General features: G+C 39.7%; 2 protein-coding genes across 8 annotated transcripts in view; both read left to right on the forward strand.

The window, feature by feature from the left end:
- Positions 1-22,321, forward strand: part of ZCCHC4 (zinc finger CCHC-type containing 4) — a 45,729-nt gene extending 23,408 nt beyond the window's left edge. For 2 of the 7 annotated variants that reach the window (XM_047719040.1, XM_047719044.1), the window contains 7 exons: positions 3,454-3,604; positions 5,270-5,370; positions 13,369-13,490; positions 13,726-13,801; positions 15,753-15,804; positions 16,320-16,464; positions 20,384-22,321. In XM_047719040.1, coding sequence (XP_047574996.1) covers positions 3,454-3,604; positions 5,270-5,370; positions 13,369-13,490; positions 13,726-13,801; positions 15,753-15,804; positions 16,320-16,464; positions 20,384-20,519 — 783 coding nt within the window. In that variant the 3' untranslated portion in view covers positions 20,520-22,321. Of the gene's footprint in view, positions 1-3,453; positions 3,605-5,269; positions 5,371-10,511; positions 10,572-13,368; positions 13,491-13,725; positions 13,802-14,385; positions 14,482-15,752; positions 15,805-16,319; positions 16,465-20,368 lie in introns of all 7 variants that reach the window. The other 5 variants (XM_047719037.1, XM_047719038.1, XM_047719039.1 and 2 more) reach the window with 5 other exon arrangements.
- The window catches only part of ANAPC4 (anaphase promoting complex subunit 4), a 45,587-nt gene continuing 38,100 nt past the window's right edge, over positions 20,508-27,994 (forward strand). Inside the window, exon 1 of the mRNA XM_047719035.1 lies at positions 20,508-20,617. The gene's annotated coding sequence lies outside the window, so the exon portion shown is untranslated. The remainder of the gene's footprint in view (positions 20,618-27,994) is intronic.

Below are 27,994 nucleotides of genomic sequence, written 5' to 3' on the forward strand. Positions count from 1 at the left end.
AATAATCACACCTGACAGGAAGTTGGCCACAACTGTTTGAAATGATCAAGACTACCTGAAGCACATATCCATATATGCATGTAAATCAATTTTTCAAAAATTGTGAACCGTGTATAAATATATATTGTTTCTTAAAATGTTAATGATAGAAGAAAAACCAAGCAAAACTAAAAAAAAACTAGTTTCTAGGAAATGAAAACAAATTCTAAATTGTTGGTTGGGATTAAAAAATGAGTCTCCTGATTCAGTCCAGCCAATGATGCACTCCTTCCATGAGACTCAGTCAGCATTGGGGTATATATTTTTTAGCTGTGATCACCATGAAAACCAAGTATTGAAATAAATAGCAGTTAGAAATAGACATAGTTCAGTTTCCCAAAGGGCTTATGTGGTCAATAATTTCTAGGATTTGAGAACTGATTAGATGAGTGTGAAGAAGAGAGAAGAATTGAAGACTCACTTGACAACAGATGATGATGGACTTCTCAGCTAGGCCAGTGGTGGTGGGGAAAATAGAGGTTGGTTCCATGGGCATTTCACAGATGGAAGCCAGAAGGCTCGGTGGTAAGTGTACTGGGGTAGAAGTCACAGATGACTTGGTTGTCTGGCCTGGCTTTGTATTTCATTCTTCAAAACAGAGGAGGGGAAGTTAGAAGTGGAAGTTGGAAATGTTGGGTTTGGGGGGCAGGTGGAATATTGCTGTAGAGGTATTCAATATGGCTTCTTGGAACTCTGGGGCCTCAGGCTCCAGGGTGTGGTCAGGGGCATGTGTGTCAGGGCCAGCGTCAGAGGAGGTAAAATAACCGAGTGTCTCTTACTGCTGGATGCTGGTTGTGTATGTGCGTCTTGTTTTTCATACCATGACTTTGCTTTCTATCTTGAATAGTAATGGTGAGATAAGAGTGAAATGACATTTGAATACCTAACAGTTGCCTAACCATTGCTTATATTTTAAGAATAACATGTAGGGGCACCTGGGTTTCTCAGTGTGTTGGGCATCTGCCTTCAGCTCAGGTCACGATCCCAGGTCCTGGGATCGAGCCCTGCATCGGGCTCCCTGCTGAGGGAGCCTGCTTCTCCCCTGCCTCCCATTTCCCCTGCTTGTGTTTGCTCTCTCTCTCTCTCTCTCTCTCTGTGTCAAATAAATAAATAAAATATTTTTAAAAATGTAATATGTAATTAGCCTTTTCCTAGAAAATTCTTTTTAACTTTTATCGAAAGCTTATGGAATTATCTTTTAAGTTTCTAAAATAATGGTTGGAATGAGCTGCCAAGACTGAGCTCCACTTTATTTTTCCCAGAAGAAAACAATTGTGTAGCCCAGGCTTTCCTTTCTCTATATTTTAGGAGCAGCCTTTACATAGCACTGCAACTGTAGAGATTGATCTCCAGAAAACTATTGTCTTGGATGATTTTATGATGGGCCCTTTTTCTGCCTAGTTCCTGAGTCAAGGTTTTCTGTGGAGGCTTACCATCTACTAATCATTCGCTGAGTATTTAAGTATCAGCCAGGTGCCTGTGAAGGTGTGCAGGGTGCTTTGGGGGATAAGCCCCTGTCACGGACCATACGCACTTCACAGCCCACTGGATTAAAAAACAGGAGTTCCCTGTGCAGGATTTTCTCATAGAAAATCATATAGTCTTTCAGGTAATAGAAAATGTCATATGCCTTAATGGGCAAGGAGATTGAAGTATGTACAGGGGATCGTTACTTAAAGTACCAAGCACCTTGGGGGCTCCTGGGTGGCTCAGTAGATTAAGTGTCTGCCTTTGGCTCAGGTCATGATCCCAGGGTCCTGGGATCGAGCCCTGTTTTGGGCTCCCTGCTCAGCAACCTGCTCTCTTTCCTTCTCCGTCTGCCCCTCCCCCTGCTCATGTGCATGCACTTGCGCTCTCTCTCAAACAAGTAAGTAAATAAATCTTTAAAAAAATAATAAAGGGGGAGCCTGGGTGGCTCAGTGGGTTAAGCCTCTGCCTTCCGCTTGGGTCATGATCCCAGAGTCCTGGGATCGAGCCCGGCATCGGGCTCTGCTCAGCGGTGAGCCTGCTTCCTCCTCTCTCTGCCTGCCTCTCTGCCTACTTGTGATCTCTCTCTCTCTGTCAAATAAATAAAATCTTAAAAAAAAATAATAATAATAAAGTACCAAGCACTTTTTTAGTGATGGTTGAGATGAAAGACAGAGTTAAGACACTGTCAGCATTGGTGGCATAAGCAAGCATCTGGTTTCCACAGGTGGCCAACATTAGGACCCTCAGCAGGTCATGACGGGACGTCATACCATTGATTCTTACCTGGAAACAAATGTACGCTATTGGTTTTTTAATTTGGCTAAGACTTTAGGTTTCATTTACTTGTTTCTTTTCTTTTCCTACTTTTAAGTCTAAGGAACTGGAAGGTTTTTCAATAACATCATCTGTACTGTAAGTCCTTGTTCATGTAGGCAGGTTAAGGAAGTGCCAGGCGGCACTTGAAAAATGATTAACCTTCCTGACACGCCATCCCTTGCTCCAGGACTTCAGCGGGAAGTTAATAAAGACTGTCCCCGGGAAAGGGGATTAGGATGTTGTCTTTTTTTCTCTCATCAATTGAGTCTTCTAAATTGATTTAGTAGTAAAACAATATATTTTTTATTATAAAGTACATATGGGCTTATTAAAGTTTAAAATGCCATTAAACTTTAAAGTCTTAGGCTATTCTGTATACTGTTGATTTGCTTTTATAGGTGAGTGCTTGAAAATGACTGCGAAGTCAGTAGACTGGGGTTAGTGTTATAGGTATATCTCTTATTATCTGTTCTCCCGAAGCAGAAAATAATAAATATACTAGACAGTGCATAATGTTAATTTTACAGTGACTAAAAACACTTCGTTAATAGCCTGGTTTCGTGGTTTGGCCAAGCTTTGTTGATTGTGGACTTTCATTCATTTACTTAGTGTGCGTGTCCAAACATGTCTATCCAACACCTGCTGCCCAGCGACGTGTGCGAGGTGACTGGTAACGCTTAGCTCTTATTAAACTGAACTCGTGGTGGACAAACCAGACAGGAAAAAAATAGGTCTTATTCGTCTTTGTGTCTCCAGTGTTTAGCTCAGTCCCCACTTCTGTTTGTGGGATTGAATTTAGCGTTTTAGATAGTCTTCATGGGTAATGAGTTTTTCTCTCTTGGGTTACTAAATTTAGTTTTTTAATTTAACCATTTGAAATGTGTAGTCCTCTGATAGTGATGGTGCTTGAATTTACAATTTTAAAAACCTGCTTATCAAGGAACCCAAAAGATAAAATCTCCTGGGGGCTGAATGAGAGAGGCTTCCGGATGTCACTGAGGGACTCTGGGGTGGCAGGATGGGTGAAGTTTCAGGACAAACAGTGGGACTGAGCCTAATGCATTCTCTGAATAGGATGGAGTGCCTCCCTCTAGTCTTCATTTAGAAATGAATTTTTATTTGTTCCAGGCTGCCCTTGAAGTATGCAGAACATTTTTACAGGAAGATAAAGGTGAGGGAGTCATTATGGTGACAGATCCTCCTTTTGGTGGCTTGGTTGAACCTCTGGCTGTTACATTCAAGAAGTTAATTGCTATGTGGAAAGAAGGTCAAAGCCAAGGTGTGTAATTTATTACTTACTGCAAAATAAACATGTATCTGTGTATCTGCTTCCTGTCAAATATTAGCAGAGTTCAGTGAATCAGAGCTCTGATAAAATATACATGTCTTGAGTTTTGTGTGTGTGTGTTTTTTTTTTAAGCAGGCTTATTTGAGAATGCGGGAGACTTCATTATCATGATACACTTCATATTATCCTAATCATGTGTTCTCAACATGACTTGTAGGTGAACATAAGGAGACCTTACGAAGAATAGGAGTAAACTGTTGTCATTTATTCAATAGATACTTACTGAGTGGCCCCTGTGTGCAGGTATTGTTTAGGTGCTAGAAATAGAGACTGAACCAGACAGATAAGTATTCCTGCCCGCATGGATCTTACATTACATGTTCCTGAAGTCTTGCCCACAGCTCTAAGAGGGGGCCCAGTTTCTGGCTCAGAGCTCTAAACTGTGCCAAGATTTGGGTAGGAAGATCGGATATGCACGAACCGTACAGTGGTTATCAGTGACAGGCAGATACCCACATGGACAGAGGTGGGTTAATGGCTGGGGGTTATTATTCAGTTTAAAGTGCCTTAGGCCTTCAAAATATTTTATTTAATTAACTGTCTAATTAGTTGGTATGATCATTTTTTAGTTTCCCGTTTGCAAATTGATAAACTGTAAGAGTGTCAGGAATTTGTGATCAGGTTTCTCCTTTAATTATGCTACATAAATAATGTGCTTTGGAGACAGAATGCAAAAGAAATCTGAAACATGACTCATAGTGTTAAGTATTCCACTTATTTTCAGTTCTTGAGTCCACTGATCAGAATGGATAAAGTAAGTCAGTGTTATTGAAGAAGCAATGAAGAGCTCCTCTTCTTTGAATTTCAATGGGCTTGAATTTCAGTTCTGCCACTTATTAGCTGCATGAACTTGAAAAAATGACTTAAATCTTATGGCTTCAGTTGTCCTGTCTATGAAATGGGATTATTATTATCTAATTCCAGGGGTTACTATAAGGAGGTAATATATAGAAAGTACCTGGCATTGGGCTCAGCCTGTATGAGGTGCTCTGTAAATAATAGCTATGTCCCCTGTCATTGAAGTTAATTTTGATTGTTTTTAAGAATCTCCCATACTTCAGGAAAGATTGATTCATCCCTGAAAACAGACATAACGAGTTGTGGCAGAGCTGGGATGCTGACCTGAGGCCTTCTGCCTTCTGGCCCAATGCTTCCTGCCACCATAACGCAATGATCTTGGGGCTTCCAAGTCAGGCTCCTTGTCATTCCCCACTTAATGATGGTATCTTTGCCTTGACCTAGAATACAGAGATTGTGTGTGTAAGGACTACTCTTACATACCATTTATACCTGCATTTAATGTAAATGTAATATTTCCTTTAATGAATTAAATTCATTCATTCATTCATTCATAAATTAAATGAATATTTCATTTAATATTGTAAATGTAATGTAAAATAAAAGAATATTTCCATTGACTTTTGGGAAAGGTCAAGTTGTAAATGGCACTCTGGTAAACATTCTTTTCTTTTGTATGATTTAAGTGCATTGAACAATTGTAATTTCTCCCAATATTAGAGGTCTTTCAGTTACAGCTCTTTTATTTTTTGTCAATTTCAGTTTCTTATTTTCTTTTCCTTTTTTGTGACCCATTAGATAACAGTCAAAAAGAACTGCCCATATTCTGGATTTTCCCCTATTTTTTTGAATTCCGAATTCGTCAGTTTTTTCCAAGCTTCTGCATGCTGGATTACCAGGTATAGTAAATATTCTGTTTTCTGGCACAGTTGATGAATGGGCATTCTGCTTAAGTAAATATTCTGATGAGACAATCCATCGATTTTAGTAAATGAAAATATCATAAGCTGTATTAAACACTAAAATTGAAACATACATGGCTTAGTCCAGAGGTTCCTAAATGTAATTCTTAGGGTGCTGAAATCTATATTAAAAATATAGATTCTTAGGTGCCAAAATATACATATGAAGTCAAAATTAGAGGGTACAGCCCCAAGAAGCCACATTTTACCAAACTTCCAAGGTGATCCTGCAGCGCAGCCAGGTTTTAGACCAGCTGACCTCACTGGCCCCAAAGTCATTGTTATGAACAGGAGTTTTGTCTGTTCAGAGATTGTAGAGAAGTCAGTCGCTTTTTCTGGTCGGTGGAATGTCAACTACACTTTACTGTGCCACTCAGAGGATGCCAGGAGCTCTGAAGGGAGGTGTGTCTGAGGTGGCAGGTGTCAGAGAAGCAGAGAGGCTAAGGTCCGTGTGTGTGGGCGAGTGTGCTGATTTCAGGGTGGAGTTGACTGGCCCTCCTTCCCACCTCTGCCCTCAACTCTTGCTGCTTTAAAGTCCACTTTCCTGCCTTTATTTCCTTGGGTTCTGAAGTTAACCCCCTTGTCACCATCACCGTGTGGGGTCACCAGGTGGCCACTGCTTCTTCTTTTGTAATGAGATCTTTCTATTTGAGCATTCTGAGCAATGGACTACCTTGATGAAGGCTTTTTCTGCCCTAGAACTAAAAATGAACATGTCTTCACTACCCGTTCCAAGCTAGCACTTGGGTCTCATCTTTCTAATTTTGAAGGCATTTACCATTAGGAAAATTATTTAGAAATTCTGAAAGAAACAATGTTACCAAAAATGAGAGGGCAAACCCTACCTGTGATTCCATCCCAAGTAGCAAATATCATAATTTGACACGTTTTACGGGTTTGTAATCATAGCAGATAAATCTGATTTCTGCATTCTTCACTGTGTCTTATGTAAGTGTACATTTTAAAATGTAGCTCCATAGTCTTTATGCTATTAATCACTTTATTTTCTTTTAAAGATTTTATTTATTCATTTGACAGCGTGCACAAGCGGGTGGGGGGGGGCGGCATGCAGAGGGAGAGGAAGAAGCAGGCTCCCCACTGAGCAGGGAGCCCAATGTGAAGCGTGATCCCAGGACCCCAAGATCATGACCTGAGCCGAAGGCAGATCTTCACCAACTGAGCCTTCCAGGCACCTGCTTTTAATCACTTTAAATTATTTCATTAGCAGGTTATATTATCAATTGTTAGCTTTTTTTTTTTAAACACACAGGTTGCTCTCACCTTTATGGTACCATAAATAACACTGCCATAAACATCTCTGATTCACATAATTTTTTTCCATATTTTACATAACTTCCTTAAAATAAATTTCCAAAACTGAAATAGTGTTCCAAAAATTATGTTATCAAATTTAATAGACATTTTTATGGCTACTGAACCGTATAACAGTTCCTTTCCAAAGTTTATAGCACAGGCCATTTTAACCTTGACTTCTTGAGCTCTGCATTAGGCAAAGTCCACATCCTAATTCTTCCCAAATCTTGTTTACTTTCCTTTTCTGGAGCACATAGTTCTGTTTCTTGTCTGAGGGGTACTTCTAGTATTGACATTTGCAGTACAGAGATAGCAGGCGTATCCTAAAGACGTTAACTAAATAAACTATTTTCAGTTGTCAGGAGCGCCTGCTGCCTTTGACAGTGAATAATCATCTAGTACATCTAATACAGTGTCTGGCACAGAGTAGGTACCTTGCACTTGTTGAATTTTTTTTTTTTTTTAAAGATTTTATTTATTCATTTGTCAGAGAGAGAGAGGGAGAGAGAGCAAGCACAAGCAGACAGAATGGCAGGCAGAGGCAGAGGGAGAAGCAGGCTCCCTGATGAGCAAGGAGCCCGATGCGGGACTCGATCCCAGGACGCCGGGATCATGACCTGAGCCGAAGGCAGCTGCTCAACCAACTGAGCCACCCAGGCATCCCGCACTTGTTGAATTTTTGAAAAACAGTGTGAACTCCAGAATTGAGAAGGACCTGAGTTTTAATCCTGGTTCTGCCACTTACTTGTGAGGCGTACACATTTTATCTTGTGACTTGTTAAATGAGCAGAGTAATAATATATCTGCCTCATAAGTTTTTAGGAATTATTTGAGATAATACATGAAGAGGCTTAGCCTTGTCCCGAACACAAAGCGAATGTAGACCAATGGTTATTGCTCTCAGCATTGTCAAGGCCAATCAGGTAGTCTCTGGGTGCAGGTAAAACTCTTCTCTGGGTATTTTATTATTTTTCTTGTACAGTATATGAAACATAAGGTCCCTCAGAAAACTGTTCCATGCACATTTAGAAATGAGTTTTCACTGCAGACAAGAGTTTGAAATGGCAAAGAAGCCAAAGAAAGCAGATCCAGAGTAGAGTGCACGAGAGAGGTTCATGTGGAGAAACCAGCCATGGCTTGTTTCGACGGTCTGTGTTACTAGAAAGGAACTTGTGGAAATTCTGGAGTCTCAGTTTTGAGAAACCGTTCCAAGGTCCAAGTTTACAGTGTATGGGTGAAAAAAGTTTCTCTAACTAGGCCATTTCGGACTGGGTATCAGACAAAGTGAAAAGCAGTCTTTAGAAAGGAGAAAGCCAAACTTTGAAAAGAAAAACTAGAATAAGGTCTGTGAAACAAAACAAATCTTTGTTTTTCCTGATTTCTACTAAAGAGAAGAACACTGCAGCCCATCGCATGCTCAGTTGGAGAAACTGATTTTTACCATATCTCCTGTTGTGTTTATAAGCCTTTATTTGTCATACCTGACCTTGATGTTCCGTCCTTCATTCTTTTCTTAATTTCTTTCTTTCTTTCTTTTTTGAAAATTTCTCTGGAGTTATTATTATCCTTTCTGAAACTTTTGCTTTCTTTTCTTTTGTTATTTTAACCTTATTTTATAGTAATTTCTTTTCTGGTGTATATTAGCTGCCTTCATCAAATGAAAAATTTGGAAGTCTCTTGTCTCCTTCACAGGTCTTCTGCCATAGACCTTGATTAGACTTCTTTCTCACATTGCCCAAGATGATTATAAGCCAGCAAACCACAATGCAGTAAAAAAACCAAAATCACTAAATCTCTTTTGTTTGAAATACTTTTCAGGTAAGAGGGAGGCAGAAATGCTGCAGATCTTCATAAAATGTAAATTATGTAGACTCTTCAGTGATAAAGCACTCGATGAGTACAGAATAAAATAGTCAGCAAAAGGGCACCGGGGTGGCTCAGTTGGTCAAGTATCTGCCTTCGGCTCAAGTCATGATCCCAGGGTCCTGGGATCGAGTCCCACATCAGGCTTCCTGCTCGGTGGGGAGTCTGCTTCTCCCTCTCCCTCTGCCTGCCATTCTGCCTACTTGTGCTCTCTTATCTCTCTGTCAAATAAACAAAATCTTTAATAAAGAAAATAGTCACCAAAGACCTAGAAAAGCAAGAGTTTTATTAAGGGCAGATTAGAAAGGAAGGATGTAATAATGAAAAGAAATTTTGACCCAGAGTTAGAAGTGTGAGTCCTAGCACACTGCCTTTTAGAGGCTCTTTAATTTGAAGAGGGAAAAGTCAGTTTATCTTTCCTGGCCTCTGTTTCCTTACCTATAAAATAAAATGATTGAATGACGAAAGAGATGGCAGATAAGTTTCACTTTTAGTGCTAAGCCTGATGAATTCATAGTGACTTTCTGGAGAATTTGTTGAGAATACCAGGCTCAGTGGCAGGGAGTAGTGTGTGATTGATTAGTGATGTCTGCCACAGGGGACCGGTTGGGGCGAGGTGACATTCAGGTCCTGTGTTTACCATATCTGAACTATATCACCTCACTTCCCTTCCACCAGGAACATGCTACGATCCATCTCTTGTTTCTCCTTAATCCGGGACATTTGTCTGGATTGTTAAAAGTAGAGCTTTGTTTTGTTTTGTTTTAAAGCTATCCCTTAAAAAATCATCCTATGTAGAAAACTGTTTTTCAAGGTTAGTTTCGTGTTCAGAAGTTAAGATATTTTGACAGGAATTTCTTTTTTTTTTTTTTTTAAAGATTTTATTTATTTATTTGTCAGAGAGAGAGAGGAAGCACAGGCAGACAGAATGGCAGGCAGAGGCAGAGGGAGAAGCAGGCTCCCCGATGAGCAAGGAGCCCGATGTGGGACTCGATCCCAGGACGCTGGGATCATGACCTGAGCCGAAGGCAGCTGCTTAACCAACTGAGCCACCCAGGCGTCCCTTGACAGGAATTTCTGACAAGTGATTGCAAATTATAAGATGACAACTGAAATTCTTAAAGCCTGATGTGTAATAAATATAAACATGTAATGGGTTTGGAGTGACAAGGGGAATAAAATATATACTATATATAGATAGCTATTATTTTATTTATTTTTTAAAGATTTTATTTATTTATTTGACAGAGACACAGTGAGAGAGGGAACACAAGCAGGGGTGGTGGGAGAGGGAGAAGCAGGCTTCCTGCTGAGCAGGGAGCCCGATGCGGGGCTCGATCCCAGGACCCTGGAATCATGACCAGAGCTGAAGGCAGACACTTAACGACTGAGCCACCCAGGCATTCCTAAAGAAGAGGTATGTGGGATATGGGGAATATGACTAAAAGACCTTTTTGCTCTGGTGGAAGTTGGCTGATGGCGATCTTTTGATACAGGGAAATTAAGTAGATCACAGTCCCGAGGAAGTTAGGAAAATACAAGTACTCTGTCTTATTTCATTCATCTTTGTTTCCCTGCTGGATGCCTAGAACATAGTAGGTGCAAAATGAATGTCTGTTGACTTGAACGTCTTGGTTTCCGTATAACTGGTTTCAGTCTCATGTCACAGAAGAAATTTGCGTATAGATAAAATTAAAAGTTAAGAATCGCAGAGATTCTGTGCTTTCCCTCATTTCTATACAGTACTTCATCACATTAATCAGTTCCATGGGAGAAATTTTCTATTTGAAAATGCCTCTCATCATCATTGTGAGTGAAATGTCAGAGATAATGATGGGAAAATGGTGTATCAGCTCTACCACTAGTGATATGCAATTTGCAAAATTGTGTTTGCTTTACAGCACTTCCATAGGACGTTTATTTGTGTGGATGAAGCTATGAAATATGGATGTATGTTAGAGGTACATTAATTTACCCTAGCAGCATGCGTTTTACATACCATATGTTTATAGTTAATTAGCACAACAAACCCGCATTTAAAAATAATAATAATCTCAATTAGGTTATGCAAAATCAAGCAATCAACCACCTTCCTGACACATACGTTCTCTGACTCCTTGGGAAACCATAAAGAGATTGTTCTTTCTTTCCTCCTTTTCCATCTGCTATGTATTGTATTGCATGGAATATTCCATTTACTAGAAATCTTTCTAAGGCCCTCCTTTCCAGCATTTGAAGATCTTTGAAAGGTTCTCTTGGGAAGAATTTTTTTTTCTTAGGACACTCGCAAGTGTTCAAAATATCTTTGTTGAATTTAATAAAGTGTCATATATTTATTTAATACATAGAGGAGTGCTTAGGGGAAATTATGAATTGAAATCATTTAAAAAACTACTTATGGTAATATCTTAAGGTGATTTTGAAGTAAAATCTGCTTTGTATCTTAGCCTCTAATAGGTGACATATATTCATAGAAATTTTAAGTTGGAAAGAACCATTAGGGGTGTAACGTAGGCTAACTTCCCACCATAATAATCCTCTCCACTAAATTCATGACAAGCCGTCACCCGGCCTCACTTGAATGCTTTCAGTGAGCAAAGTCCTGCAGCCTTACAAGGCAACTCAATTTATTTAATAGCTCTAATCGTTAGAAAATTTTCTCATATTGAGATAAAATATGCTCCCTATTAACTTCTAACCATTGGTCCTACTTCTGTTCTCCAAAGCAATAAAGGCTGAGTCTCATTTCAATTCCACTGACACCCCTTCAGTTATAAAATAGCTATCAGATTCTCCTAGTTTGAGCTTTTCTTAATAAACACCCCAACACATTAAACGACAAATCTTCTTCATTCCCATTACTTTTGGTAGAAACGAACTGGTTTTATCAGCATCTCCCTTCACATGCAGTGACTGAATGCAGCGCTTCACGTGATCTAACCTCGTCCTTTGCTTGTTACGATATTGCACTTCCGTACAGGGCAGCTGTGAGCCCATGCCAGCTTTCGCACAGTTAGCCAGACTATGGACTCATGGTGCTGACAGTTAGCCGGAACTCCCAGGCTTTGTTGTTTTGTTTTGTTTCCCCACACTGTCTCTTGTCTAGCTGGGTCTCCTATGGCACTTCCCCCCGCCCCACTGCTGTAGCTTGTTGATCTCTCTTCCTGAACTCGCTCACCTGCTAATGTGGTAGCTGTGGGCAGGGCCGTACGGAGAGCTTAGGAATTTCTCATTAAAGCCCTCTCTTTCCATTGTCAGTAAGTCCTTACATTTTTGTGCTTTGCTTATGAAATAGAGCTAGTTTGCAAGCCATTTCTTTTGAACAACTTTTAAGTGTTTTCTTGTTTAGAATCTGAACAGTTCATTATAACACATTTGAAAGTTGGGCTGTACCTTTACCGACTTCATAAAAATCTCACAGTATTCTTGTGGATAATCTAGAACAATGGTGCTCAAACTTTAGTGTGCCAGGAGCGCTTGTTAAGAATACAGATTTGAGGGGGGCAGCGTGCCTGGGTGGCTCTGTGGGTTAAAGCCTCTGCCTTCAGCTCAGGTTCATGATCCGAGGGTCCTGGGATCGAGCCCCGCATCGGGCTCTTTGCTCAGCATGGAGCCTGGTTCCCCCTCACTCTCTGCCTACTTGTGATCTCTCTCTCTCTCTCAAATAAATAAATAAAATCTTAAAAAAAAAATAAGAATATAGATTGTGGGGCCTGACCCTCAGGAGCTTCTGTTTTGGGAGGTCCTTTGATGGGGCAAGAATGCGCTTTTCTAACAAGATCTCAGGGGCGACGCTGATGTGGCTGATCCAGGCTCCGCGCTCGGAGAATTACTGATCTAAAGAAAGATGGACCTAGTGACTAGGTGGATTCTGAGCAGGCTTGAATCCAAAGTGAGAACGTGTGTGGATAGCAGAGAGGCTGGAGAAGTAGATGAGAGCAAGAAGCTAATAAACATTGAGCCTGTTAGTTCCAGCTTCAGATGCTCTGCCAAGGCTGAAAGCTGAGGTAGGGTTCTTGAGGAGAGGTAAATGTTTGAAATAGTCACAACCATTGTTGTGAATCTCTCTCTTCATCTGCATCTTTCTGTCTCTACCATATATATGCCAGGCCCTGAACTCGGCATTTTATGCACATTGTCTCATGTAACCTTCCCAGCATCTCTGAGGCAGGGCTCAGTAACCTCCTTTTCCAGGTGAGATTTATGTAAAATTGCCTCAAGGCACCAACAGGTGAGTGGCAGAGCTTCTCTCTGGTCCCCAGCCCTGTGCTTGGCCAGGGCATAAGAGGTCAAATGGTGAACAGTGGGGGGTCGAAGTAAGGCTGTGCTGGGACTTGGTGACCTGCAAACTGACAAGCAGCCAATTTCACACACAAAAATGAAAAGCTCCAGCCAAGTCATCACACATCTTCAAGGTTGGAATTCTTTAGCACCAAAAGCTGAATTTGTAATTCCTTAATAGACCTTCTTGTGAAGTCTGTTGTTTTTGGATGAAAGATTACAGTTGTTCTCTTAAGATCAGGCTATATGAATTTATCATAACAAAGTTTACCTTTTCCATAATGGAATTTCACCGCCACCGAGGCCCCTCAGAGTCTGTTGCTTAAGAAGTAAACTTTTGCTTTTAAGAATTTTGTCTTAAATACTTTGGTTTAACTCCTCTCTTGGCACCAGCTTCTTCTTTATTGGTTAAAGAGTCTTTGTAGATGTTGATTCCTTTGAGTAAATCTTCTTTTTCAATTTTTTAAAACTTTCTAGGTAGATTATGATAATCATGCACTTTATAAACATGGGAAGACAGGTCGAAAACAGTCTCCTGTGCGTATTTTCACCAATATTCCACCCAACAAAATAATCCTTCCTAGCGAGGAAGGGTACAGGTAAGATCTTAGTGAGGCCTTGTAATACATGAGTCACTGAGCATCAAGTTCCATATGTCCAACGTCAAAATGCTTTTAATAGTGACTCATATAGTTCTTCTGCTACCTTTAAATTTGGTCTATAATTTTGAATTGAATTTGGATTACACTCAGTTTTTGTAACAAGTGCCATTTAATTACCTGCTCTGTGAATCTTCTTGAAAATGTGCAGCTGATTTAAGTCTTTCTTCCTTAGATTTTGCCCTTTGTGTCAACGGTATGTTTCCCTAGAGAATCAACACTGTGAGCACTGTAATTCTTGTACCTCCAAGGTATAGTTTCTCTAGAATGCATCCTTATTCATATATATTTGTTTTATTTTAGCTTACTCGTTTCATTACATTTGCTTAATGTTATTTTTTAAAAAAGATTTTATTTATTTGAGAGAGAGAAAGAGTGAGCACAAGCTGGGGGGAGGAGAAAAGGGAGAAGCAGAAGGATACTCCCTGCTGAGCAGGGAGCCCAAAGTGAAGCAGGGCTCAGTCCTAGGACCTGGGGATCGTGACCCAAGCTGAACGCTGACGCTTAACCGACAGAGCCACCTAGGGACCCCAGTGTTATTTTAATAACATTACAGTTTCTATTACTGTATTATTTATTATTGTATATCATTTATTATACTTTAATACAATATTTCTAATTTTAAAGTAGGACAGGCTTTAAAAAATAAGTGCTTTAAAAAAAAATAAGTGCCTTCATCGTTATTAGCAGTTAATTGAGTTCACTTTTTTTTTTTTTTAAGATTTTATTTATTGGGGCAAGAGAGAGCACAAGGCGGGGGGACGGGAGGGCAGAGGTAGACTAAGAAGCAGACCTCTCCCCCCCCACCCCTCCCACTCCCCACCCCACCACGCAGGGTTCAGTCCCAGGACACCAGGATCATGACCTGGGCCAAAGGCAGATACTTAACCAACTGAGCCACCCAGATGCCCCTAAATTCACTTTATGTGAGGTACTGTATGATTACTAAAATTAGGAGTGTCTCAAATAAGGCGTGAGGTGAGTGCTGAACTTTGTTGAGGGTAAATTTAAGATGTTTCAAATAAGGAACTGAACCACAAGATACCATCCCTATTTTGATGAAACAGTAAGAACACACACTGTGCACTTTTCATGTACCAGGGCCTTCCCTGAGGGCTGTTCATGGATTATCTCAGTTACCACACAAAGCCCTAGTAGAGAAGTACTCTCCAATTTTTACAGGTCAGGAGGGACTACAGGGATATACCTCCTACTCATTGTCTTAAGGAGGTAGGGTGGCCCTTTAGGTGGCCTTAAATCCAGTCAGAAAGAACAGGTGAAGTTTAGATTGGCTAATATGCACAAATGATTCGCCAAAGGAAAGGCTGTATTTTTTATAACCATCATAAAGTACATTTTACATAACTTTATCATTTTGTTATCGGTTATACTTGTTTTTAACTGTGGTAGCACATCTGATTACATGTATTTTCGGTCAGCGGAGATATTATCTGGTCCCTTATTTTAAAAAAATTATGCCCAGGTCATTTTCATAAAGCTCAAAATGAGGAAACAACATTTTATTATTTGGAGACACACACATAAGTGGTAAAAATAAACAAAGGCAAGGAAGTGACCATCACAGAAACCAGAGTACGTGTTACTTGGTGGGGGCAGAGGAATGCTGGATTGGGAAGAGTGCCTGGGGGAGTGTCTAGGGGGTCAGCAGTATTCTCTTGACCTATTGGGATTCATCAGTGTGTACTTCATAACACTCATTAAACTGGACATGTAAGTGTCTTACATACTTTTCTAGGTAGTTTTAGTTCACAGATTTAACATTACCCAAACAGTACCCTGTAATCTCTATCTTTTTAGATGATCTAAAGTTCTCAAATTCGAATTTCATTAAGGATTATGCTGCATAGGCACGTAAAAGTTATGAATCATTAATTCTCTTAAAATTTTCATTGAGTCCTTCTTTGTGCAGTTTGGGTTGCTTGAACTGGAGTGGACTTTCAAGTTCATGTAGATAAATCCCCTAGTTTTCCAGTTAAGGAAATTGGGGCCCATCAAGGAGGTGTTTGAGTTGAGTGGAGAAATGCATAGATTAAAATCAAAGTATTTAATTGTGAAGCCCAGGAAAGTGAGAAATAAGGAATGAATAATTTACACAGATTTTAATAAGACATTTTAATTTTTAATTGTGGAACTTGATTTTTTAATGATACATTAAACATAATTTAAAAATTATTTTTGTAGGATGGCAGGAAATGGAACCATTGCTTTCTCTGCAAAAAGTGTGTAAAACCTTGTAAGTATTTAGACTTAGTGTATGAGATCCTGTGAAAACATTTTAGAGTTTTTCTTCACTTAAATGGGATTTTTACTTAATTGTATTTATAAGAGAAAAAAAATTAATATAGAGGCCTACGTGGATTTACTTGCTTTTTAATTTTTGCAGTTGCCAAAATACACACTCTCTCCTTCCTGGGGAGACATGACTTTGTAACCTGCTTCAGTGTGGCATTTGGTTTGGCTCATTTTAATAAGGCTTTGTGTCACTCAGCCAGCCCCCATTGTGTCAGTGGCCTGCTGCTCATGACTCATTGAAGAAGGGCTGCACTGGCTGCCATGTATCAGAAAGAAGTTAGTTGCTTTATGTGGGATTCTGATCTCTTAACCTTGGCGTCTTTAACCAAATTATAACCAGTTACACAGATCGGTCACGATGTTTGAAGTAAACACTGTTCATGTTTCCCCGTTGTAAAAGTTGATCAAATGAAAAATTGAATGAACTTCTTCTAAAACTCAATTTTTATTTTATAGCCTGGATCCACTGTAGCATTTGTAGTCACTGTGCTCTTCCAGATCATTCTTGTGGGGCCCCTAAAGATGGCTGCTTTATTTGTGGTGAATTAGACCACAAACGCAGTACTTGTCCTAAGATCGCTACATCTAAGAAAGTGAACAAGTAAGTTGAATTCTTTTATTGCCAAAAAAAAAATTTTCTTTGTGTGATTTGTGTAAAGCAGTCCTCCACAAAAGTATGCAATAGAGGATTCAGAAGTGCTGAATTATTTCCTGTTTTTACTGTTACTTATTGTTTGCATAGATGGGAGGAGGGAGGGCACAAAGATAAGTGAAAGAGTTTAACATTTTACAGGTAAGACATGAAAATCACCAAAGTATAAGGTAGAAACTGGTTAACTTTTTATCTCCTGTGGTTCATATGAAATTATAATTTGTGGGGAGAGAGTCCAGCCTTTATTGACGGACATGATATTTAAGTCAGGACAGATCAGATACAGACATATGACAGCAGGTGAGTCTGGAGAAGGCATTTCAGGTGGAATATAGTATGTAATCCCACAGTGAACACCTCGGAAAATGAATTTATCTCTTTAAATTATATCAGACTTCAAAAAAACATTAACTATTTTAGTATGTAAAATTTTAATTTTTACCATTTTTTTTCCTATGCTTATTTTCACTTTCTCCACCAGTATTTGGTGTTGGTTATCACTCAGAGCGAAGTTAGACCAGTGACAACAGCATATTTTAAAAAACCATTGCTATTTCAACTGGGCGCAGTTGAATGATTACACTTAAAAAAAACTAAAAGGGATGATAGTTACTGAGTCTTCTTGTTTTGTTGTTACGAAAACCAGATAGATAAATTAACATTATGTGAGAATTGCGATCAGCATAAAATTTCTGAGCCATCTTATGACTTGTGATTAAAAAAAAAATTCTTCGTATTTGAATTATCTGATGTTATTGTAACTATTTATGGTTATATTAGAATTCTTTTCCAGTTGTTCATTTTTTTGGTCAGTGGCAATTAGTTTTTCCCATTAAGGCCCAGCCATTTGAATTCTGCCTACTGTTTTATTTTTCCATTACTTTTCACCAAATTTATTCTAAACAGTTACTTCTACTAAGTAATCCAGAGTAGAAATGGAAGTTTCTAAATTAAGAAATTTATTGAAGAATATTCTAAAAGATTTTTTCTTAGAAACCTTTAAGAATAGAGACCCCCGGGGCGCCTGGGTGGCTCAGTGGGTTAAGCCGCTGCCTTCGGCTCAGGTCATGATCTCGGAGTCCTGGGATCGAGTCCCGCATCGGGCTCTCTGCTCAGCAGGGAGCCTGCTTCCTCCTGTCTCTCTGCCTGCCTCTCTGCCTGCTTGTGATCTCTCTCTGTCAAATAAATAAATAAAATCTTTAAAAAAAAAAAAAAAAGAATAGAGATCCCCTAATAAACTATTGGTCTGGGATTGTTGTACCATGTACAGGGTAAATCTGGTTGCAAATCAAGTTATTGTTTGCTTTGAGTCTGTGATTTTGAGTCTTTTGAGTCCGTGATTTTACTCTGAGTCTGTGATTTTATGATACAGGGGAACTGCATTTGCATTTTGGTAATGTATTGTAGGCTCTTTGTTGGTTCTCCGTAGCCTGGGCTAGTTGGCTTGGTGGTATTGTACTGTTTCCATCGAAGGAAACCATTTAGTATCTTTCAGTATTAGATTTTATCAAGTTTAATTCAAGGAGCAAATCCATTAGGATGTGGTGTACCTGATATGTCTTAAATAGTATTACTTTTTTCTCTCAGAAAAGACTCCTAAACTCCTATGAAGAGTTATCTTCAGGTATTGCTTTCAAAAAATTTTCCTAATGAAATTGACAAGGCAAAATGGTTTTTTTTTTCTTTACAATAGTAAAAAATAATTCTAATCATCTTTTTAGCATATATGGCATAAAAGATATCTCATAGCTGTCTTATAGTAACTTGTTTTTCTTAAGTTTAATTTGCCTTTGCTTCTGAACTGGAATGGTGCTGGCTCCCTCTTGTGGTTAATCGTTTTTATCATTACATAAATACCTTTAATTTAGAGGACAAACACTAGGTCAATTCAATTTTAAGGCAAAACAAAACAATGAATTGATTTATACTCAAGCAGTTCAATTTATACTGCGTTGAAAGACTTCATCTCTGGAAAGTTTGTTCATTCATATTAAAATGAATATTTTTCTTCTGCTTTTGTTTACTGTGTCCTCTAGTGAGGTCTGGTTCATGTTTAGTTCTTCTTATAAGTGGAAAAGCCAAAGAAAATGTCTGTAAATTTTGTATACAGGTACACACAGCTTCACTGACTAAGCTGTCAAGAAATTATGCTTCATTAAATTTGCTAAATCATCACTTATCAGGACATTAGGCTTCTTAAAATAATGCCTGGAGGGAAAAGAGACTTATGTAACATACACAGAAAAGTATAAAGATGGCTGTGGTATTTGTTTTATTTATGAACCGATAGGTTATTCCAGTCTATGATCCAAAATCTAAATATGGAAAAATGGAGAGTTGTCAAGCAAAATTCTGAAGAATAGTCATGTGGTACTACTAATAATAGCTAATATTTGTTTAGTGATTACGATATGCTTAGCACATTATATATCTGAATAATTTATAGCAGAGTATATAGTACAATGTAATTAAGAGCACAGGTTCTAGAATCAAGCTGGTTCTGCCACTTCCTCAATGGAGGATTTCATAGCCTCAGTTTCTTCCCCAAAAAAAGAGTTGGGGGAAGGATAATGAAAGGCGACATCTAGCTTGTCTCAGTCTCCCAGATCCTTAGCGTCAAAGATGATACCCACTCATTTTTGTATTTCCAGCACTTAATATGTATGTTGTGTGAACCAAAAGTGAGGCCAGAGTTTGCTCCACAGAGTGATTATATTCTATTTGTGAATTGCAGATTTGGGTCCTGGGAAGATCAAGAGTATGCTTTTCCCCAGGACTTCTAGTTTAGGAGAAGGGAATCTAATGATTGATATGGCTGGGTACCTGAGGGGATTTCCCAGGTTTGCAGGAGCTGGCAGCCCCAGCCTTTCCTCAGTTCACTATACTATGAATGGCATGATTCTGCTAGCTTGGAGAAAGTGAATGAACAGACCAGTAATCTTTCTCAGCTATAGGTAGTCTGTAACTCAGTGCAGAGAGCACCAGAAACTAAGGATCTGTTTTGTTCTGGTATGGTTTAGTGTCCTCAGAGCCTGAGTTCCAACTTGTTCGATGTGAAGCTAGTCTTTCAGGAAGACAAAGACCACAAAGTGTGGGCATCCTGTATGGCACTTGTTAAGACTTTTAGACCCACTGAGGAAAGGAGAATTAGCTGTAGGACTTATAAGATGGGCATCTGTAAGCATTGTCCTTTTTTCCATTGTGCTATTTCATTTCTCTGCCTCTGCTAACTGGCAGATGTGTTGGTCCTTTTTCTGAAAAACGTCATTCAAGGATTTGGAGATTGAAGTGCTGAGCTGAGCAGGACGGATGTACCAAAACCAAAACTGTAGCCCCCAAAATAAATAAATAAATAAATCCTCCTAACTTATTGGCTTTATGATTTTTAAAATTTAAATAATATGTATCCCAAATGTTATTTGAACATACAATCAACATAAAAACTATTGACAAGATATTTTGCATTCTTTCTTCAATATCCAGTGTGCATTTTACATTTAGACACTTTTAACTTGCTCTCACCACGTCCTAGGTTTCCTGGTTGCCGCACGCTGGCTAGAGGCTACCGTGCAGTTCAGCACAGCAGGGGCTTTTCCTGCCTTGACTCTTTACTCTGTGCTGGGTTTGTCGCAAATAAATCTGTAGTAACCGTCTTTCAAAGAAATTTCTTTACTCAAGCGTTTTGCTTAGTCAGGCCTCTGACTGTCTCCTTGTTATTATGGTTAGGATCCTGAGGATTTATGCCTATGATACAGTAAATTCGTTTCCTTCTGTTTTCTTATTTGGTCAGCTGGTTAATTAAATTCCAACATAATTACATAATTCACTATGCTTATTCTACAAAATAATTTAGCACCTTGTTTTTCAGAGCTGTCAGAAAGCAGAAGCAAAGAAAAAGTAATAAGATGAAAATGGGGACCACTAAAGGACAATCCATGAATCATACATCTGTTACAAGGAAGAAGAGCAGGAGAGAAAGAGCCCATCAATATCTTTGCTCTTAAATGTCCAGTGACTTGAGAATAAGAAAGATTTATAGTCCAACCTTTGATGCCATTTTCTGAAAGTGCCACACTGGACTTAAATTCTTTCGCTTTCAAAGGTATGCACCTTTCTAAGGCAGATAATGGGCAGGTGGTATTTGCTGGTTTATGGACCCCTGTGCAGCCCCTCTGGAGACCTGGAGGAGGTGTTCCATCCTGAGCTGGTCGACCAGATCTCTCTGTATGCCTTTTTTTTTCCTCTCTTTTAATTCTCTCTGAATCATATGATTTTGGCCTCTTTTGAAAAAACGGGCATGCAGCGTTCTTTTGCAGAAAGTGTCAGAAGAAAAATGAAAGTGAAAACTTGAGCTCTTGTTTACATTGAACGCAAGTGTGTTAAATTAGGTCTAGAAATCTTTTACGTTAAATATCAAAACATTGTATGATGACTTAAACCCCACTTGCGAAGTAAAGTACAATGAACAATTATTTTTAGACAAAATGATGGGAATAATTTTGACAAAACTAAAGATATAAAGATTATAATTATGATTTTATTATTAAATATTTGTCTCTCAAGTACTTTTTGTAGTGTCCTTTGATATAATAGAACCATTTAAATGTTGTAGGATAAATGAGACATCTAGAATTATGACTTGCTCTGTCATCTCAGTGTCTTTTAACTTAAGCAGTAAGGTTATTTCTTTGTAAAAGTAATAGAAGGCAGGAGAGTTTGGGGATTAAAACCTCTCATCCCTATTCTGACAAACGCTTCTTGACTGTAAGTCATTGGCCAGGTCGTTCACTTGCAGCCCATTTCTTATTATTATATAATTACTTGATTATATAACAGTAGTTATACCACAGGCTTGTTTTCGTGATGACGTTAAATGGGGCACAAGTGCCTGGCTCTCAGTTCTGTTGGTGAGAAATGTTACCAAGTGCAGATGGCTGGAGCCCTAGTGGTAATCATCTGGTGGTCCAGGATCATAGCGGTGAAGGAACCAGGCTTGAACTCTGAGAACAAACAGTCTCCCCGTGTCTCTGCTACGTACCTGACATGATCTTCATAAGACTGCATACTTTTGAACTGCTTGCATTTGCATAATGACTTTTCTTCCCAAACAGCTGCTTTAGAGCAGGTTTGGAGGCATGCTTACTTGGGCTTAGCTAGAGTGCTTGAGTGAAGGTACAAGAGCTGCTCCCCATCTGGCCTGGAAAATCCATCTGGTCTTTAAGTTAGGACTGTTTGATGCCTGATGTGGAAGCACAAGCATGGCCCTGATCCATGGATTGGGGTGTATGTATATTCAGTGACATCAAAAGATGAGCTAAGCCCCCTGGATTTAGCAAGCATCATAAAACTCTTCCCTCACCCCCTTTCCATGTGGGTTGCTATGGTGATCAGAGGGGTGGATTCAGAGGTGACTGGGTGAGATATGAACCTTTTGCAGAATCATTGTGAGTGTTCCCCCCATCCCCTGATTCAGCCATAGGCCTGGACTTTACTTGACCTTCATGGTGTCCTCCAAACCATGGTAAAGTCTCAAAATCTCCCCTGAAATTCAAGACATCTGAGGGGACCGTGATTCCTGAAGAACTAGGTCCTGCTGATAAATGGGTTATTATCCTGACCCCATTTCCTTAGTTTTAAGGTACCATCAATTGTAAAATGCACTATTGATGTGATTGTGGCTTTTCTGGGGGAGAAACCCCATAGCTCATTAATTGTGTATATTAAATTTTAGATGTATCTTATTTTGGAGATACTGAAATGTTAAAAAAAAAAAAGTACACCTTAGAATTGAGGAAATAGGGTATTACTTACAATCAGAAATTATGTACTTTAAAACTTTAACTGCTTAGGAAGTTAAAAATAAGAAATTTGATGATTCTGGGGGCTCAGTTGGTTAAGTATACAACTCTTATTTTTGCTCAGGACATGATGTCAGGGTTGTGAGATTGAACCCTGTGTCGGGTTCCACACTTAGCGGGGAGTCCACTTGAGATTCTCTCCTTCTTCCTTACCCCCTCCAAACCCTGCTACCAATAAATCTTTAAAAAAAAAAAAAAAAAAAAATTTGGTGATTGTGTTCTTTAATTAATACTAATTTTAAGGACTTTCTTTTCTCAGGGAATAAACTAATAGGATGTAAAAATGTCTCTGGAAGGTAAAGTGTGATGGGAGATGAGGTCATTTGTTCTAATTAGGAATCCGCATATCTGAACATATTAAGATACCTACTCAAAACAGCCATAGAGGAAAATCCCTAAATTTGACACATAAAACTTTCTAAGCTTTTTAAAAGGATGTTTTTTCTTAAATTATTACAGTTAAATTTCACTGTAGTTCTTGCTTATATTACAAAATTTAAGGAAATCCAGAGTTACTTTGTAGGCCCTGAATGATCAGATTTCAGGCTTTTCTTGTATTTAGTTTGATATTTAGACTAATTTATTTCTTCAGTATGCCCCACTGTTTTCATCTCATCCTCTTCTTTCTGTTTGGACTATTTCAAGTCTCACTCGCTTTAGGAAGTCTTGCCTGGGTCCCTGCCACCAGCTGGTACCTTCCTCACTGAAGCCTGGGTGTTCTGCAACCCATTTGAGGCACTTCTAATGTATTATTCTGTGATTAAATTTGTAGATTCTATTTACCCCAAAAGATTTTAGTTTCTTAATATCAGTACCCATTTTATACCATCTTATATCTCTCATGCATTGTAGGTGCTCAATAAAAATTTGATGAAAGCACGAAATTTTGTAGATGTTTTCACATAGTGGGTGCATTAGTTTGTTAGGGCTGCCATAACAAAATACCAGGGACTGGTGGCTTAAATAGCAATAACTTATTTTCTCACAGTCCCGGAGACTGGAAGTCCAAGATCAAGGTGTTGACAAGTTTGGGTTTTCTGCCTCTCTCCTTAGCCTACCTTCTCGCTCCTCCTGTGGTATTTCTTCTGTGTGTATGATTCCCTGGTATCTCTGCTATCTCTTTGTGACCAAATTCCTTCTGCTTATAAGCATACTAGTCAGGTTGGATTAGGGCCCACTCTCATAGCCTCATTTTACCTTAATTTCCATTTTAAAGGCCCATCTCCAAATATAGCCCCATTCTGAAGTACTGGGGGCTAGGGCTTCAGCATCTGGATTTAGAGGATGGGATTCAGTTCTTAATAGTAGGCATGCCTAAGATATGGAGAGGACTTGGTCTTTTTCTTGTATTTATTTTTAATTTTTATTCATTTATTTTTGTTAAGTATGTGGGGCTTGAACTCATGACCCCTAGATCAAGAACTGAGCTGAGATCAAGAGCCGGATGGCCAACCGACTGAGCCACCCAGGCTCCCCTTGGTCTTTTCTCTTTCCTATAAGGACTGAAAAAAGATCAGGCTTAAACAATATTGGGGGTTATTTAGAGTCAGGAGGAAGACCATCTTGATACTCAGGGTTTAGATGTGTACTTAAGGTTGGGATGTGCTGTGTGAGCAAGACTGACAGCCTTGAAGCTTAGAATAATTCAGCTTCCAAGGTTATTTTAAGAAAAACACTTAGGTTGATATCTGGCCCCTTCAAAGTCATTTACAAAATACTAGGCATCTAGGAGAAGTTTGACTAATTTTTTAAAAGAAAATCACAGCCCACAGAAGGTTCTGGTGTGATGCTTCCTCCTTCACAATGTCATTGTTGGGGTCTCTACTACATGTCTTGCCAGTGAAATAAAAATGTGTTTGTGTGTCTTTTCATTTCTAATTCTTTTAAGGTACTTAATGTATGCCCTGTATTAGATCAAGTTTTTTGTGCTTATTTCTCCTGTATAGATTAGAAGCTCATTGGTGGCAGGGGCCTATGGACATTGTGGTGTGTGTTCCCTAGCTCCTAGAGCTGTGCCCTGCACACTGTGATGTCTGAGGCAACCAGCTGCTGCCCATGTGACTTCACTAATCCCCCCCCTCCAGCCCCAGAAAGTGGGTGGCCAGGCTGACACGTTTCCTCACCCACCAAGTGGTAGCTGCTCGTAAGTCAGTACTGAGTGAATGGAAATGCCATGTCATATACTGCATGAGGTCTCAGCACCCTAACTGGGCTACATGGGGAAGAAGCTAATATGCTTAGAGCTGCCTTGGTAAGGAAGGCTTGCACAGACTGCAAAGGAAAATCCAATTTCACTTATTTGATGCGATTTTAATTGGAACATTAGGACAGGGGTACATTAGTCAAGGGTCAGCCAAGAAGGTCATTGCAATCAAGTGCTGATAAGATCTCGACAATTTGATTTCAAGCGATTTAATATAAATGTTAACTCAGCAAGACTGAGGGAAGAAAGCTCCCACAGTGAGCAAGCAGATCTCAGAGCTCTGAGAGGTGAGTTTAATCCCATTAGCTGGACAGTCACAAGATTCTCACACTGTTTAGTTGCTTAGTACCACTGCAGATGAGAAGCGTGACAACTGCTGTTCTGAGAAATGGAGCCCGAGGAGATGGGCCAGTTTCTTCGCCTGTGAATATAGGGGTGAGGAGTAGGAGAAACCAGAAAAATCAGACTGAATGTTATATATGCCTAATGAGGACAAAAAGAGAAAAAGGGCTTGCCTATTAGCTTAACAATTAATGCATGAGCCAGGTAAATCAAAGAAAATGAAAAGTTTCTCCAGTCTTTCCACCCGGAGAGAACCACAGTCAGAACTTCTGTGTGTGTTCTTCAAAGGTAGATTTTTGTATAAATAGCCATATAAACAGACACTCTAAAATTTCCCCCACAGAAATGCAATTGGGAGTACATACTGTTTTATAATCATCTTTTTCATAAACATCTGAACATCAGTTTATATTTACAACAACAATAATACTCTTAAGTATGGGTATATTTTTTAAATCAATATCTGATGTTTGGACATCTCATTTGTTTGCATTTTTTCCCTCTTGTAAACAACCCTATGCTAAACATTCTTATGACCAAATCTTTTGTTTCCTTAGGATAAATTTCTAGACATGAATACTGGGTCTGCAGCTCTTATTAGAACCTCTTTCTTCAGATTGGAATCGCATGAGTTGGTCTCTGAATTTCTTTCACAGAGACAAAACACCCTGGATTTAGACTCTCTGCTGGGATGGACAATCTCCCAAATGCTTTTGTACTTAAAACTCGGGTAGTTGTGATTGATTGTCATACTGAACAGTGTTGATTGGTTGTGTCAGCAGGATCTTTCCCATTCTCTCCATTGTGTGCCTATTGTGGGGTTTGGGAGAGAGATGACTGATATCCTCTCCAGCTCTTTGGGAGGACTTTTTATTGGGCATAATTCCATACCCTTCTGATTTTGGGTAGGTTCATGATAGGGGTTGGTCTAATTACAGGAAAACTCAGACTTCAGTTTTGTGATGGGTGAAGAGGTGTTTGTTCTGGATGCAGGTGCATGTAGATCAGTTGCTGTTGGTAGCTTTCCAGTAACCACATGGGGAGCTAGACTTAGGATGATGTACACCCTGAGCTTGGTCAGGGTTGATGACAGGTTGCTGGATCTAGCCTGACCTGAACTTGAGCCTATTTTTGGACTTGTAATTTACATGAGCCAGTACATTCCAGTTACTACTTCTGCCACTTTAAGTTGGGATTTTTTTGTTACCTAATAAATGCAACCATGGTAGGACAAAGGATTCTAACACCAATCTTCTACATTTATCTCTTGCCAGCAAATTCGGTCAATTTCTTATTTTGTATGTTTCACCCATTTTAGGACTTGGAAATAGACCTCTCAAAATAACAGCCTTTCACATGGCCTAGATTAGTCACATCCCGCATAGTTCTATCTTCCATTCTTGTGTACAGTGTTTCCCACATCTTTGCTCAGGCCCTGACTTTTCCCCTTCAAACCTGCCATTCCAGGTTCCTGTTGGTCATCGTAGGTTCACACACCATACCTCCACCTGAACATAGTCTTCACTCAGCTCCTTTCCTCTGGTCTGCTTTCCCTCCCTTCCCCTTCACACTTCCTTCATTACCTCTGCCCTAAACCAGCAATAACCATTTCTCTGTCCCCTGAGTCTGCATACCCAAATATCCCAGTCTTGACTAGTCCCTTGCTTTCATTCCCTCAATCTAATCAATAATCAGTTCTTTGTATTCTTCAGAAATGTCTGGAATTGTGCCTCCCCCATCCCCACCTAACTAGTCTTCCTGCCCATCTTTACTCCTCCAGTCATCACCCCGTCACATGAGTTAAGGTCCTGAATAATCAATGAACCAGTGTGATGCAACCAATGATACAACTCCCCCCGCCCTGCTCCCCGCAATAAATCTGTTGACAGCAGCCTTGCCCTTCAAAATCCAGCCTTATACCATTGTAACACATGGAAGGATGCCTTCGGCATGAGCTAGCCCAAGGGGTGCAGTGATTAAATAAACAGCCTAGCTACCAAAATGTTATTTCACGAAAGCTAGTTGTTGAATTCCGCCCTCCCCCCAAGCACTAGGAAGAGGATATACAGAGCATGGGAATTCTTAAGAGTATTCTCTTTTCCCCTCAAACCCTGATGCTCCCACCCCTATACATTTCTGTCTCCTATCCTTGCCTCCTTAAAAAGCACCTGGGGGTTCTTCCCTTTTCCTCTTGATTCTGTGCCACAGAAGTGCAGGTAAACCAATTTGCCAGAGCAATGTTTTCCATAGAGAATGGGCAAGGCAAAGAAAAGTAAGGTCCAAAATCTCTGGGTCAGTGGGAAAAAGAAGAGGCTGGAAACACTGTGTTAGTGGCTACTTTGTCCTATGGCTACTTTGGACAATTTACAGTGTCCCCCAGTCCCACCAATATGCATAAGGCACTATGGCCACAAAAAAATCATTTGCTCTTTCCTGGCCACACCCTGGCCACACGTGTAACTCCACTGCTATGCTGTTTCCTGGGTAATTCTCCCCTGTGAATGCACTACTCTCCTGTTTGGTAGCACCTTTTTTTTTTTTTTTTTAAAGATTTTATTGAGACAGAGAGAGCAGGAGCAAAGGCAAAGGTACAGAGAGGGAGGGAGAAGCAGGCTCCCCACTGAGCCTGGAGCCCGATGCGGGACTTGATCCCAGGATCCTGGGATCATGACTTGAGCCGAAGGCAGCTGCTTAACAAGCCACCTAAGCATCCCTAGGTAGTACCTATTAACAGTCCTCCTGTGTTATATGAGGAAATGGGCATTCCATTTCCGTAAGAATGTTAGGTGGATGAATATTGCCTCCCCCGGCCCCAGCATCCAGATTATCCATTACTGCCACCCCAGAACATTAAATAATGCCTGAAAATGCATTTCATGAATAACAAGGGCAAGTGCATTCTCACCTTAGAAATGATGCCTCTGGAAGAATTTGGGGGTCATGCTAAATTGTTTGCAGCAAAGGCAAAGGGAAAAGCCTATCTCTAGAGAGGGAAGCAGGGTAGGCATCAGGTAAGAACAGTTCCACAAAATAGTGCCTCGAATATATGCTGCTGAATGAATGGGTCAACCTCTGA

Source organism: Lutra lutra, chromosome 2, assembly GCF_902655055.1.
Source record: "Lutra lutra chromosome 2, mLutLut1.2, whole genome shotgun sequence".
Lineage (NCBI taxonomy): Eukaryota > Metazoa > Chordata > Mammalia > Carnivora > Mustelidae > Lutra > Lutra lutra.